Below are 16,853 nucleotides of genomic sequence, written 5' to 3'. Positions count from 1 at the left end.
TTAAATAACACGCCATCAGTCGCAGAGCAGTGATTTGCAGCCATACTTTTTTACTGAGTGATAATGAATAAGGCGATAAAGATTATGTATTCCAGGTGGGAAAAAATCTGGGATTAATTAATGTAAAAGTAAGCAACAGTAAAGTAGCAAGGGAACGTACACAAAACCCACACCTAGTAACCAAAATTATGAGTTTTACCAACATTATCTATCTATCTATCTATCTATCTATCTATCTATATATATATATATATATATATATATATATATATATATATATATATATATCCTGTTGGGGATGGCATGGTTATTTGCTGTGTCGTCTGTTCGTTGACACCCTGGTACAGTGTGAGGGTGCATTTTCATGAGTGTGACTTGTCCTATTTCCACTCGAATACTGAAGGCATTTCTCGAGCACTATGGTGGTTTAGTGAAGTTCTGTTAAATTGTTTACGTTTGGACTAACGACTTTAATCAACTCTTTTAGTTTCCCGTGATACATTAATATCTCCTTATTCAATCCCGTTCTATACGACAGATCGCTAAGTTCTTCGCATGGACGTACCTATGTAGCCTACAGGAAAAAAAAACTTTTCAAATCACTTAAAATATCACCTATTTCCGATGTGGAGTTAAAACAGACTTTTGCCCCAGTAGCCCAGTAGCTTGAACGATTAGATTACGAGAATACGAGAATAAATTCCCAGCACAGATCACGAGATCATGAAAATATGGCATTTTGAACATTAGATTTCTAAAAAGAAATATAAGAATCTCAAGTAATTTGACGACCACAACTTTCCTCCTGTCATTCTAATACATCGACTGCCTAACACAAGTAAAGAATTAAACCAGATGATACCCAAAGTAGATATGGTTAGAAAAAACACTGGGGTCAGAGCTTCACCACAAATGATAATGAACAGTTAGCTTGGCTTTCGGTCACCAAGCGTTAACTGCAATTTATATTATATGGTAATGAACCGAGTGGGTCTTTAGCATGATGCCTAGCCGGGAGTTGTTGAATTCACATCCAGCCGGGTAATTCTGTCAGGTGGTGATGGGTAAGGTTATTATGGGTGTCAGGTGGTGATGGGTAAGGTTATTATGGGTGTCAGGTGGTGATGGGTAAGGTAATATTATGGGTTAGGTTATGGCTATGGCTAAGGTTATTATGGATGGGTTAGGTGATGACTATGGCTGGCTACACTGCAAGACTCGCACATTAACAAATGGGATGAGACTCGTTCAGGGCAACTCATCTGACCCAAGAAAAAATGTCTGAATATAGAACGAGTCGGTTTAGCCTGCGTAACTCAGCATTCATATCTGGCCAGATGAGAGTCGTTAAGAGCAAATCAGATGACGAAATCCGGACCGTTACGATGTCTGCTTCTTTCCTTACACCTCTAAGCTTCGGAACTCTCTCTCTACCCTCCCCATACACGTCTCTCCTAAAAACTATGATCCGGCCATTTTTTTTTTTCAAATACAGAGTTTCCTCTTCCTCTAAACTTCTTAAAATACTTTTCCTCGTCTCTTCTTTCTCCCACTCGTTAACCTTCTTTTATATCTGACTTAAGGCCCGGTCTTCACGTAGACTTTTGTCTGTGTATGAATAATTCAAAAAATAATCCGCATAATAAATATGAGAGGAAACTCGGTTTTGAGAATAAAGAACACCAATAGGAGCGGGAAACAGTCCCAGCAAGTCGACCAATGAGGGCTTCAGTGTATATATATATATATATATATATATATATATATATATATATATATATATATATATATATATATATATATATATATATATATAATCACCAATTCTTCCAACTATGAAAGACGAAGCCCATGATCATCTCATGGAACCTTACTTTTGTACGTTTGAAAACAGTCCCCTTATATCTTATTAGTTTGGGGCATGGATCCTTAAAACTAAGTTGGAACAAGGATCCTTAAAACTAAGTTGGGACAAGGATCCTTAAAACTAAGCTGGGCAAGGATCCTTAAAACTAAGCTGGGCAAGGATCCTTAAAACTAAGCTGGGCAAGGATCCTTAAAACTAAGTTAGGACATGGATCCTTACGAATTAAGGTGGGCAAGGATCCTTAAAGCTAAGCTGGAGCAAGAATCCTCAAAAGTACCTCAATTCACTTCTGTTTTTTCAATATCAGTCACGCGACACACTACATCTTACTTTAAATCAGCTTTTAAAAACTGGCCTCTTCTCTAGACCTCTTATTTTAAAAAGGAAAAAAAAAAAAAACGGGTGAAATACCAAGAAATTGAAAAATCTGGCCTGTATTTTTCATAAAAATCCCAATTTTCCTAAATTTTCCCAAAAGAATCACTCCAATGGAAAAGAAAGTTTGGACTCTGGGGTTTGGTTAACCAAGTGTTTACAAACTGGCGGTAAGTACACACCATATGTGCGTATGTGTGATGATGACTGGCCATGTGTGTGTGTGTGTGTGTGTGTGTGTGTGTGTGTTCTGGGGAGGGAGGAGCTCTTGCACTCCCGCTGCTGCACCTCGTCTCCTGAACTTCGTTATACAGCTGTACCATGCGCTCATGCCAGCCCCAGCCTAAGCCAATGTGTTTGTGGGTATAACCTCTTTGAGCTTGGCGCCCCACATTCCCGTTAAGGGCATGGGACTAACAGCGTTTGAGAAGAGGCATTTAATCCCATGAGCACGAACTGTCAATCGCATTATAACGAAGCGTAAAATACACTCGAATGCATTACGAAGATTTTCATCCCTTTGAGCCATGTTATTTCCAGGTTCTGAAGCCTCGATAAATCAGACCATATATGTGTGTGTAAAATTTAGGGTCATTTTCAGATTCTTTTTTTAGGCCTGACCTTAAAGTCATGCTAGACATACATATTTGGGCTCATGCGACCACTGAAATCTAAATGTTGACAAGACACTGAGTCAGTATGGGGTTCGAAGCTACCACTGAGTCAGTATGGGGTTCGAAGCTACCACTGAGTCAATATGGGGTTCGAAGCTACCACTGAGTCAATATGGGGTTCGAAGCTACCACTGAGTCAGTATGGGGTTCGAAGCTACCACTGAGTCAGTATGGGGTTCGAAGCTACCACTGAGTCAGTATGGGGTTCGAAGCTACCACTGAGTCAGTATGGGGTTCGAAGCTACCACTGAGTCAGTATGGGGTTCGAAGCTACCACTGAGTCAGTATGGGGTTCGAAGCTACCACTGAGTCAGTATGGGGTTCGAAGCTACCACCAGCCTTTTGAGACATGACAAACCATGGGGGGGGGGGGGGGGGGGAGCTGGAACCTCTGTCAACAAACATTACGACAAACCAAAGGGTTACGAGCGGACGTAAACTTAAGACATCAAAGATGTTGACGAAGCTACGTCATCTGAGGCTCGACCAACCTTAAAGGGAGACGAAGCTACATCAGCTAATGTATAACAGATGAATGGCTATGAAACGGCAAGCTAAGAAATGAGAAAAATCAAAGGTTACGGAGTTCAATATAAACTGAATTATGACAAATCGTGGATCACAAAGCTTAAAGCTAAATCACAAAGCTTAAAGCTATATGCTGATAAACTATGGGTCACTCGCATACCTAAGTCAGAGACATGAAATACCATACGTCGTAAAAGTGAAAAGCTAAGAAATGACAAACGAAGGGGTCTCGAAGCTACATAAGCTATGACACTGACAAACCCAAGATCCTAAAAGCTACTACAAAGCTATGACACTGAGAAACCCAGAGGTTCTATAAGCTACAAAATCCATGACAATGGTAAAGCGAGGATTCTAAAGCTACACAAGCTATGACACTGACAAACCCGGGGTTCTAAAAGCTACAACAAAGCTATGACACTGACAAACCTGGGGTTCTAAAAGCTACAACAAAGCTATGACACTGACAAACCCAGGGTTCTAAAAGCTACAACAAAGCTATGACAATGACAAACCCAGGGTTCTAAAAGCTACAACAAAGCTATGACAATGACAAACCCAAGATTCTCAAAGCTACAACAAAGCTATGACACTGGCAAACCCGGGGTACCAAAAGCTACAACAAAGCTACGACACAGCCAGGGTTACGAACGCACGCACGCACGTACGTAACGCACACACGTTATTACGTCGCGAGGCGTGCGCACGTCCGTACGTACGTCATGGACTACGTCAGTGCTACGTGATGGTTCTCGCCACGTGAGTAACGCGCCAGAGAAAACAAAACAAAAAAAAAACAAACACCAAACCCGTCACTGAATTCCGGGATCCTATTGAGGGACACTCGTCCCTCAATAGGTCAGCATTTGCAGACATGGGAATCTAGCCATTCTAGCCCTTATGACCTCGTATACAGGAAGTAGATCGCCGCGCTGGCCCGTCGCTACGGGGGTTTGGGGGAGGCGCGGCTACTCACCCTCCTGCTTGTGGACAGGCACGCGTCCCTCCCCCTCCAAGTGTCTACATCTGACCAACATGGTCCTCACTACTCCGAGTCTGCGAACTAACTTTGGGCATAAGAGGTTTGCTACCGACGCGCTACGGGCGGATCTTCACCACCTCAAACCCCAACCTCCTCCTCCCTCTCGGCCAGCAAGGCCAGACTATTTATCTATACCCACACACCTCACAGCGGGCCGCTCGCTTGTGGGCCAAGGACTCCCGTCAACATGGAGGGAGAGGGAAGGTGAGGTGAGGTGAGGAGGGGGGAGGAGAAAGAGAGACGGTGGTGGCCAGCACGAATCAGAAGAATCCAGAGAGCAACGCGCCCGCCCGCCAGCGCGCGCGCGCTTCGGCTGGACCCTCCCGTCTCAAAACCCCGTCAAGCAGAGGACAACCCTCCCGTCTCACAGCACTGTCAAGCAGAGGACGCGAGACGTCTCGCAACACTGTCAAGCAGAGGACGCGAGACGTCTCGCAACACTGTCAAGCAGAGGACAACCCTCACGTCTCACAGCACTGCCAAGCAGAGGGCGCGAGACGTCTCGCAACACTGTCAAGCACAGGGCGCGAGACGTCTCGCAACACTGTCAAGCAGAGGACGCGAGACGTCTCGCAACACTGTCAAGCAGAGGACGCGAGACCTTTCCTCATAAGCGAGCGATCACCCGCCCGGCGACAAAAATGTTACCATGGTTAGAGAGATCAAAACAACTACGTCTAATGAACTAACAAAAAACGGGAAGAAAAAAAAAATTATATTCCCCCATATAAAAAAGATTATACTGTAGTATCTCATCTCGTTAAATAAATCATATCTATACATATATATTCAGAACTTAAAATAGAAAACCGAACTAAAAAAAAAGAAAAAAAAACCGGTTCGTTGAAAGCTATATATATATCTTTTTTTTTTTTTTGGTATTGTGATGTGAAAGATACAAAGTTGACAATTTTACACACAAGGCATATATATATATATATATATATATATATATATATATATATATATATATATATATATATATATATATATATATATATATATGCTGCTATGACTAAAGTCTAGAACATAAGTTAAATAAAAAATGCAAAACCCAGGGAAAATAGTATGTATATATATATACATATATATATATATATATATATATATATATATATATATATATATATATATATATATATATAGGACATTGTGGTCCCTACATCCGCCAGTGTTAACGAAGTCTGGCGTTAACAAAAATAACAAAACAAGCTGATGCGTAAAGAGATAAAGATAATTATTGAACTTTGTACGAAGCCCTGCAATAACGAACTGATAAATCATTAGCGCTCAAGCTTCTTGTCTCCCGTTTTCTTCCTACGGAGTCCGTTTCACGTTTTCTTTTTATCAACGGAATTCTAATATTTCTACAAAAAGGAGAAAGTGGAGAAGATATTTGGCGAACATGCACGTAGGACAAACATACAAGCTCCCAACAAGCTATAAGCGACACACGAGAACACACAAGCATCCTGAAAGGTAATTGGGTTAATTTCTATATTATGTATAAGACACAGGAAAATGAGCAGCTCCCACTTGGGCAACTACGAAAATGGGTGAACTCGATGAGGAAATGTCTGATCATTTTAGCAATAAACTGCCCATGACGTCGGCATGACTTGAACTGAATGAAAATTGATGTCAAAACATACATTTGAGAACTGGCAAGAATTATATACATATATATAAAAAGAGGAGTTATTTGACTTGAGTATTAATTATCTTTAAAATTACTGAGATAACAATCTGGAAATTATATTCACACAATCTACTAGAGAATATAAATGCAAGATTACGAAAATAGAAACATAAATCAGTTATATGTGACAAAAAGGTTCTTCAGGTCAAAAGAGAACCATATAACATCCAGTTTAACAAAATATATAAGACATTTCAAGTTATATGAACTTCAACTGTCTCAAAAACAGACGTTTGCAAAAAAAAAAAGTAACATACGTTAACCTTTAAGCAACGACTATCTCAACACAGTGACCTAAGCAGATAAAAAAAAAAACTCATAAAAAGTTATTGAACTGACACATTGCAAGAACTAAATTTGAGGCATGTCATTGAAATTACCAAGAACTCCTACCTCGACATATTAACATTCGCTGAACAGATCTCTTTATTCCTGACGTTTTAACCCCCCCCCCCCCCCAACAAGATGTTGATCAATGAACTCAAAAATTGCAAAAAAGCTTTTATAGAGAGAGAGTCTGTCGTTGAAAAAAAAGATAAATAAATCCTTCTCACAAGAGTTTGTAGGCAAGGAAGCCACGACTACAAGTGAGCGTCTAGAAGACTCGCGTATCGAGCGAGATGACTGAGCTGAAGCAGGTAGTGGCTATACAAGAACTGGAGACATGGGTAGACTTACCGATGAAGAGGAAGAATATTAGCAGACCGAGCTCTCTCATGGATGCCTTGAGCGTTCTCCCTAAAATCTGGAGTCCCTTGGAGTGTCGAGACAATTTGAATATTCTGAATACTCGCACCAGTCGAATAACTCGAAGGATAGCTAAGGACATGGCCTGGTTTGAACCCTTCTCGTGCGGGGAGAGGGTCTCCGCCGGGATGACAAACTCCTCTCTCTCCTCTTCGGCTACCACTGTCGCCAACGTAATAAAGTAAGGAATGATAGCTACTATATCGATAATGTTCATGACGTCTTTCAAAAACGCTCCCTTGAGTGGCGACGCGAAAAATCTCACTAATAGTTCAGTGGAAAACCAAACGATACATATGGTTTCTATGAGGAAGAAAGGATCCGTGACTTCGGGCACTTCATCCTCTTCCACCACGGTGCCGTTGGTCGTGGTATTGAACACCTTGTAGTGCTTGAATTCCGGTAGTGTCTCAAGGCAAAAGATCACAATGGAAAGGAGGATGACGAAGACGGAGATGATGGCCACCACCCGCGCGTTCTGCGAGCTCTCCGGGTACTCGAACAGCAGCCACACTTTCCGCTGAAACTCGTTCTCCGGCAACGGCCGCTCCTCTTCCTTGATGAAGCCCTCATCCTCCCTGCGGACCAAGACAAAGAGAGACACAGGGTCAGGTACTGAACACACATATGTATATACACACACACAGACACACTATTGCATAGGAATACATCACCTCGTTTTACTAGCTTAGCCTCGTGCTGGGGCGATAAGGGGGTCACTGGAAGGCGAAGTAAAAGGGGTCAGGTTACTGAGCTACGAGGTCAAATGTGGGGCTAAAGTATCGCTACATGAGGGAGGTTTGGAGTTAAGCTATCACTGTGTTCACTTGTATTACAACGTCGAGAACAAAGTTATCACCATACCAGTGAGTGATGTAGTCACTGTATTTCGAGGTCTACAGTAGTCTACATATGGTCAGCAGTGATGACTGTGTCACTGTCGTGAAAGATATACGAGGTAGTTAGGGTTAAAGCTACAGCGTACTTTGATCACATACTAAAAAAAAAAAAAAAAATTGTAGTTAGGTTAAAGCTACAGCGTACTTTGATCACATACTAAAAAAAAAAAAAAAATTAAGATATCAAGAGAAACTATTACCATAAAGAGTGAATCGTTACGCAATTACTGTATTACCGAGCGTATGACTGTGTTAGGGGTCATTACCGAGTGGAGTGGTTCAGTGTAAGGGGTCAAAGGTCAGGCAGTCTCTGAACCAGAGGTTAAAAGTGATGTGAGGTCTTTGACGCCGGGCCTAAAAAAAGTGACGTGATATTGGTGACGTCAGCACCACGAGCCTATGAGATCAACAATGACGTCAGGACCATGGCCGAACGAGGTCAACACTAACGACTCTTACGATCGTGTGAGGTTCTAACGGGATGTCACCGCCATGACCAAAACCTGTAAGAGATGGTCATCGCTGTATGTGGAAGACAGAACACACTCGCCTGTTTCGAGTACATAACACTGGCAATCCAAGAACGAAAAACAAAAAAAAAAACATTTTGCATATTAGCGCAGCAGCGCCATGACCGTCTCCAGTCTCTGATACACCCAAGGAGAACACGGTCGCAAGATCAATAAATGGGTTATCGTTTATCACACGGCCGAAGCGGAGGACAAGAGCCCGAATACGCGCCTCTCCGAAACACATCCTAACACGACAGCCGACGCCGGGGTAAAATCTCAAAATATGGTGACCATGGGGGGGTCGTACCGAGTCGTCCCTGGCTGTGTGTACAATATGGCCGCATCGGGTCGTCATGTCAGCTTTAGACGGTACGATCGTTCCAGGTCGTCAAGTGTAGCCAGTCGTAACACGTCGTCCAGTAGTGCAGCACGGTGTAGACAAAAGACGGTCGTACCGGGTCGTCAAGAGCCTCAAGTGTAAACAAGACGGTCGTACCGGGTCGTCAAGAGCCTTAACTGTAGACAAGACGGTCGTAACAGGTCGTCCGTGGCCGTAACAGGTCAAGGTCTGACAGTATAGACAAGGTCACTTATCGTATGAACAACATGAACATAAAACTGATCATTTGATAACAATGAAAGACGTATGTGACGTAGGTTGTCTTCCTATCCCCAAACACAACACAGTTTTAGCAGGTCGTCTTCATTCAGACTTGCTGTAACACCAAGTAGTTATTGTGTGTGTTGTGTAATTACCTATTTGTACAGTAGAGGGAGGGAGGTCTACTCCCGTGTGTGTGTGTGTGTGTGTGTGTGTGTGAAAAATGTCTCAGATTATAAAAGAAAAGGACCCGAGTGATGGAGAGGTGGAGGAGGCGGAGGAGGAGGAAGCCAACACACACGACAGGAACTGCTCATAAAGACACCAGTGGTTCCTCCCGGCCGACAGCTCCACTACCCACACCGTGCCAGACCCCCGTCCAACTCCCTCCCCCTCCGAGCGCTCTGACGCGCGACCGTTACACACAACTCCCTCCCTCAACCGCCGGAACTGACTTCATATATATATATATATATATATATATATATATATATATATATATATATATATATATATATATATATATATATATATAACAATTTTACTTTGGAATGATATCTCTTTGGTTACCTCACACCACTACGTACATCATCATCATCTCCCGGCCCGTCACCGCACGCCATTGTCTCCCGTCCCGCGCGCGCCATCGGAAGTAAATCCGTCCAGCCTCATACCGTGCACCCGATCCTGCCACGCCGTCCGTCACCTATCACACAACTCGGTCACCGTGTGTGCGCGACAGCGTCCGTAACGATGCCCCGCCGCCGATATTCTGGCCTTTACAACGCCACCAACCATGATCATCCTTCAAGCCCCCGACACCGACGCCTCTCTCTCTCCCTCCTCGGTCCTCCTCATTACTCCTCCCGCCGGAGTGGGAGCGAGACGCGGAGCGCACTTTACCTTCCCGATATTTTCAATTTGTCGACTCTTAACGCTATTAAGGGCCTTATGGATAAGGTATTTTCACCGTACTTATTATGGTGGTTCATTTAAAGTGAACGTTCATATCATCTCTCTTTTTATATATACTATGCAAAAGAGCCACGTCGATCGAGAAAAAAAAGGTTAAAATAGTGACTTCATAAATAAAGAGAAAAGACAAAGAGGATTCATTTGGTGTCAAGGGTTCACACACTTGATTCATGAGCGTGGCAAAGGCCCACAGGAGGATAGATGGACGAAAAGGAATCCACAGCTCCACTGTTCGTAAAAAAGCGTTGTCATCTTAACGTCAACTTCATTTGGACTGTCAGCGTCAAGCTATGCTCAACACCTGACAAATCTTGACACACCTTCACGCTCCACACACACACACACACACACACACACACACACGTGGTCCATCCAAACACTTGATATTTAACAGAGTCTTGTAGTACGATTATATACAGTCATGTCACAGTACTGTGTCCGTATGTGTATGATGGCTTTATAACCGTGTGAAACTAAATTGCATCGGTATCTCAAATAACTTTGTATATATATATATATATATATATATATATATATATATATATATATATATATATATATATATATATAAAGTCTCGACTTAATGGATATCAACAACGTATGTGTGAGCGGGTTTAATGATATATATATATATATATATATAAGTTCGCATGCCCATAAATACCTTTTACTCACAGCCAATTAACATAACGGGGTTTCAGGGGGGTAGTTAAAGATGACTGCTAAATGAAGCTTCTAATTAGCATAGCAATTAGATTCGTTTGAAGAGTACAATTAATACGCGGGACATCCATTCTCGTCATCAACACACACACACTGGGAACTGGATTCAATGTGTTTTTTTTTTTTGCGTAATGCATACTGACGCGTTTTTCTCTTTCAGGTTCTGATGTCATTATTGGTCGAAGGCAGTTTTATAACAGCCTTTGATTTAAACGGTGAGAGAGAGAGGAAGAGAGAGAGGGGGGCGCGTTCGCTCTGCCTCCCACTGTCACCAAGTGAGACTGGAGTGGAGTGGAGTCTGGCAGTTAAAACAGGTGAGTGGCACAGATTTTGCGGTCCTTAAAGATCAGTTATACAGTTGTTAGTGCAATACACACACACACACACACACACACACATATATATATATATATATATATATATATATATATATATATATATATATATATATATATATATATATATATATCCTTCACTCTGCCCCCGTGTTCTCTCTCCTTTAATCATTCTAACACACGGGCCATTTCCTTCTTCCTCGATTATCAGATTCCACTCTCTCTCTCTCTCTCTCTCTCTCTCTCTGGTCTAGGGTGGGGTGGCTGTCGGGGGGGAGAGGGTCAGCTCTAAGCTTCCCATCTTAGAGGATTTTTCTCTCCTGATGGTGAGGATATATATATATATATATATATATATATATATATATATATATATATATATATATATATATATATATATACATATATTACTGCGCAGAGGCGACAGCTACGGTGTTGGTGGCCAAGGGAACGGGGGGGGGAGAGAGGCGGGAAGAACGTGTGAGAGAGAGAGAGAGAGAGAGAGAGAGAGAGAGAGAGAGAGAGAGAGAGAGAGAGAGAGAGAGAGAGAGAGAATCGGATAAGGACTGTAGAGACAGACCCCTGGGTTATAAACCAACACAAGGAATGTTATGAGTGTGAAAACCTCGGATAGTGAGGAATGAGCTCTCATGTTTATGAGGGCTGGGGAATAATGCCGGGTTAGGGCTGTGAGGATGGGGAATGAGGGCACAGGCCAGGGCTGTGAGGGCCAGGAATGAGAGTAGAGGACAGAGGTATGAGGGGCGGGGAATGAGGACAGAGGCTAGAACAATGAGGGGTCGGGAATGAGGACACAGGCCAGGGCTGTGAGGGTGGGGAATGAGGACAGAGGCTAGAGCTATGAGGGGTGGGAACAGATCTGTGAGGGTGGGGGATGAGGACAGAGGCCAGAGCTGTGAAGGGTAGGGAATGGAGAGAAGGAAAAGGAGGAGGAGGAGGAGGAGGAGGAGGAGGAGGAGGAGGAGGAGGAAGAAGAGGAGGAGGAGGAGGAGGGCAAGAGGCGAGACGGTGGAGGAAAGCCTTGTGTTGACACATGAATAAATAACTCGGACAATAGTGGTTGAGGGTCGGGAGGAGGAGGAGGAGGAGGGTGAGGGGTGGTGTGGTGAGGGAGGAGGGTATGGGGTACAAGGAGGAGGAAACGAATTTACCCCTCACTAACCCCTCCTCTCTCCCCTTAGCCATCCGAGCCATCTACCCCAGGGAACACAACGCCATTACCACCGATATCCTTCACTCTTTCATTATTCGACGAATGAGAAAATTTTGACAAGACGACGAAAAATACTTGGAAATACTCAGAACCATGGGAATGGCAGTCGGCCCAAAGCCCACCCAGCTGTTCATCCTTCCCTCGATGCTGATCCATAAATGGGCACCTGGCTTAGGTTGGTATATATATATATATATATATATATATATATATATATATATATATATATATATATATATATATATATATATAGATAGATAGATATATATATAAACCTGAATCAAATGATTCTGTCGATAAACATTAATTGTAAAGGTGTCAAGTATTAAACCCAAGCAACATCATAATTACTCTTACCATTAACTCAACAGGAAGAAAAAAAAATATATATATATCGTAAAACGTAAAGTAAGACTTCAGGAAAATACTGAACACTACGAGCCAGATCATCTGGGCCAATATGGCACCTTTATGTTGCTCTAAGGTTCGAGCAGTGTTAAAGTTTATTGTTTACATGACTCTTGTGTTGCTGCTCCTGAAAACTTGACTACGTGACGTAGATGATAGATATATGATCATGACTTTATCTTACACACACACACATATATATATATATATATATATATATATATATAAAACTCCTGGTCCGTTAACTTGATTAAGACTTTACCTTCCTATATATATAACTTCTGGCCCGTTAACTATCACCATTACAGTTAATGCTGGTCTCCTCTCAGACAAGAAAGGTGTGTCTGAGGTGAGGTTAACTCACACAAGACTCGATACACATCGCGTGTGTACTTGGTGTATCACACGCAGGAAGACGGCAGCTGTATTCAGATGTGAAGGCTGTACGTCCATTCCCTCTCTCCCTAAAGGGAGTGACGTGTCGGTATTTACAGACATGGTCTGGCCGTCGCAATTCTTTCCTGTCGACTGTTGCACCGGAGGGAGTGGCGGACGGACGAGGAACGAGACTTCTGCTTTAATATCATGTCTCCGTCCACAGAGGTCGGGAAATAGACGACGCTATTACCGTCCTCCAGCAGATAACCTCGTCACAGACCATCGGGAGGTCTGTTATCTGGCTTTCCCAGGTACTGTCTTCCAGCAGATAACCTCGTCATAGACCATCAGGTCTTCTGTTATCTGGCTTTCCCAGGTACAGTCTTCTAGCAGATAACCTCGTCATAGACCATCAGGTCTTGTGTTATGTGGCTTTCCCAGGTACTGTCTTCTAGCAGATAACCTCGTCATAGACCATCAGGTCTTGTGTTATCTGGCTTTCCCAGGTACTGTCCTCCAGCAGATAACCTTAGTCAAAGACCATCAGGTCTTCTGTTATCTGGCTTTCCCAGGCACTGTCCTCCAGCAGATAACCTCAGTCAAAGACCATCAGGTCTTCTGTTATCTGGCTTTCCCAGGCACTGTCCTGCAGCAGATAACCTCAGTCAAAGACCATCGTGTCCTCTGTTATGAGGCTTTCCCATGTGCTGTCCTGCAGCAGATAACCTCGTCATAGACCATCAGGTCTTCTGTTATCTGGCTTTCCCAGGCACTGTCCTCCAGCAGATAACTTCAGTCATAGACCATCAGGTCTTCTGCTATCTGGCCTTCTCACGTACCCTAGCAACTCCCATCCTCTTCTCACCCAACCAGCCTTCAGCACACCAACCACCATAACTCGCTCATTTTTTCGTCCGTTTACATATCTCACTCCTCATCATCCACCCTCACCCCACACCACATCACCCTCCTCCTCGCCTGGGGTTAGATGGGGGGGGGGGGGGGAGGGTCGGTCGTCCAACCCGCCCCCTCCTCACTCCCGGCCCATGGCCGCGTCCCCCGGACCAAGGGGCGACCCGGGTCCCGTATTGATTCCCACAAGGATCCCTGTCACTAAGATTTGTTGTCATCCCCCTTTACAGGTTGATGTGCTCACGTGCACACAAACGCCTCCATGTGTGTTAAGCGCACGTCGTATTTCCACATAATAAGTTGATGATACGCTCGTTGTCTGTCTTGGACAATCACTTGTTTACCAAATGGCGTCCTAGCTACGTCTCTTCGTTATATATCAACTGACTGTTATATTTCTTTCTTGCATCTCCTCTGAGGATGTGATTATCACACGAAAGTGCACTTGGCAACCTATCGAGTTTCATCATCACATGTTTACCAAATGGCGTCCTAGCTTCGTCTCTTCGATGTATATCAACTGACTTATACTTCTCTCCTGTGTCTCCCCTGATGATGTGATTATTACACGAAAGAGCACTTGGGAACTTATCGTGTTTTATTTTCCCCGTGGATTCATAGGAATATATATATATATATATATATATATATATATATATATATATATATATATATATATATATATATATATATATATATATAATCAGAACCTTACGTCTTATAACCTCTCGCCGTTGCTTCTCACATACAAGATATGTACCTCCCGTTTGGTACGCCGGCAGACGGTGGAAGAAGCCGTCTGTTCTGCACTGTACAAGCGCTACTTCCCAAGTGCAGGGCGGCATCCACGCTGACTGTGGTGGTACGAGGGGCAATCCCGCCACTCCACCTCGACATCCACCACACACCATGACTCGGGTTATCAGACACAGAGGGTGATCTTAAGACTCCAGCTGGTGTCATAAACATATATACTCTCTCTCTCTCTCTCTCTCTCTCTCTCTCTCTCTCAAAGCTCTTGAAAAGAAAAATCTTATTCCATATTCTGTCCTCACAGCCATTGAATTTTGAAAATAAGCTTTCTTCTTCTTCTATTTTTCGTCTACTTCTTCTTTTCCTCTCAAGAAGAAAAGCAACTTCTAGCTCGAAGCTTCAACATACACACACACACACACACACACACACACACACACACACACACACACGAGTGTCTCAGACTGGAATATCCCCCCAATCTACACACACACACACACACACACACACAAACCAAGCCAGCTGGGGTTGGCAGCCAAGAGACGTGGGGTGAGGGGGGGAGGTGGGGGGGGCAACTGTTGCATGTCTTCCCTCCTGATTGACTGAATGATTCGCCCGATCTATTACTCGCTCGAGTGATCCAAAATTATTCACCTCCTTAACCACCCCGGGGGAGGAGGAGGGAGGGTGGTTGGTGGATCTAGCCAACACTTCCTCCCTCGCCCTTTACAAAAAGGTGTTTAGTAGACTCGTGAAATAACTCCCGCCACCAAATATTTCAGGAGGGAGGCGAAGGAAAGAGTAGCTAGCAGGAGGGCGGCGAAGGAAAAGGTACCTAGCAGGAGGGAGGCGAAGGAAGGAGTAGCTAGCAGGAGGGAGGCGAAGGAAGGAGTAGCTAGCAGGAGGGAAGCGAAGGAAGGAGTAGCTAGCAGGAGGTAGGCGAAGGAAAGAGTAGCTAGCAGGAGGGCGGCGAAGGAAGGAGTAGCTAGCAGGAGGGAAGCGAAGGAAGGAGTAGCTAGCAGGAGGTAGGCGAAGGAAAGAGTAGCTAGCAGGAGGGCGGCGAAGGAAGGAGTAGCTAGCAGGAGGTAGGCGAAGGAAAGAGTAGCTAGCAGGAGGGCGGCGAAGGAAGGAGTAGCTAGCAGGAGGGAGGCGAAGGAAAGAGTAGCTAGCAGGAGGGAGGCGAAGGAAGGAAGAGTAGCTAGCAGGAGGGAGGCGAAGGAAGGAGTAGTCAGCAGGAGTGAGGGCGGCGAATCAGAGGCAACACTCCCCCACCACACTCCTCGAGCTTCAGGCGTCTCTGAGGGTAACCATCAAGTTTCATCTAACCACAACAGTTAGCTGTGCACCAGACGCTCGGTGCCTTGCCAAATCGTACATCCTACATCTAGACGTCGAGCCTCACCACACGAAGGGTGCAACACCGTATGTCTGGGTGTTCGTGGCGTTACACTCGGTGTTATAAAGGTGGGTGTTCGTGGCGTTACACTCGGTGTTATAAAGGTGGGTGTTCGTAGCGTAACACTCGGTGTTATGAGGCTGGGTGTTCGTGGCGTTACACTCGGGTGTTATAAGGCTGGGTGTTCGTAGCGTTACACTTGGGGGGTTTACACAATACCCGGACGGCCTGGAGCCTCGCAGGAGCCAACCCTACATCTTCGTAAACCAACAAAGAGTTGTTACGGGGGCAATTTATAAATAGCACACATAAACAATGGAAGCAAAACAACAATGGTCTCCTCTCGCCCATCCCTCTCCTTACACAAGGGTATACCCACACACACACACCCGTGTGTATGACTGTGTATATATACACTTCCTACACACATAAAAGCTACAACTTCCTCAACATCCACACACTACACCTCTCCTACACACACAGATACACACACACACACATCTGGACCACCACTTCACCACAAGCGGTCAACACCACATCCTCTCTCTCCCACACACACACACACACACACATATGTAATACCCCACATCTGTCCTCCTTCCCCATATAAATTGTGTAAGCCAAGTGTCCCCTCTGCCACACACTCCCACGTCTTCCCTCTACATTAATCACGCACACCTACACTCCTAACTCATACCGCCTTCTTACACACACACACACACAACTTCATTCCACGTCTTGGTTCGTTCCACCGTCCCACGGTCCTGCCCCCCCACCACACCATGGCAAGATGGT

The 16,853-nt window shown here is 44.2% G+C and overlaps 1 protein-coding gene across 10 annotated transcripts in view; it reads right to left on the bottom strand.

Annotated features, from left to right (window-relative positions):
* Positions 1 to 16,853, bottom strand: part of Sh (Potassium voltage-gated channel protein Shaker) — a 720,765-nt gene that overhangs the window by 92,805 nt on the left and 611,107 nt on the right. For all 10 annotated transcript variants that reach the window (XR_011716404.1, XM_071691321.1, XM_071691319.1 and 7 more), the window contains exon 4: positions 6,864 to 7,510. Coding sequence is in view for 9 of the 10 variants with exons in the window: in XM_071691321.1 (XP_071547422.1) it covers positions 6,864 to 7,510 (647 nt within the window). In the remaining variant the exon portion in view is untranslated. The remainder of the gene's footprint in view (positions 1 to 6,863; positions 7,511 to 16,853) is intronic.

This window comes from Panulirus ornatus, chromosome 50 (assembly GCF_036320965.1).
Source record: "Panulirus ornatus isolate Po-2019 chromosome 50, ASM3632096v1, whole genome shotgun sequence".
NCBI classification, from domain to species: domain Eukaryota; kingdom Metazoa; phylum Arthropoda; class Malacostraca; order Decapoda; family Palinuridae; genus Panulirus; species Panulirus ornatus.
Note: the sequence above shows the minus strand (reverse complement) of the source record. Positions and strands in the feature narration are given on the sequence as shown.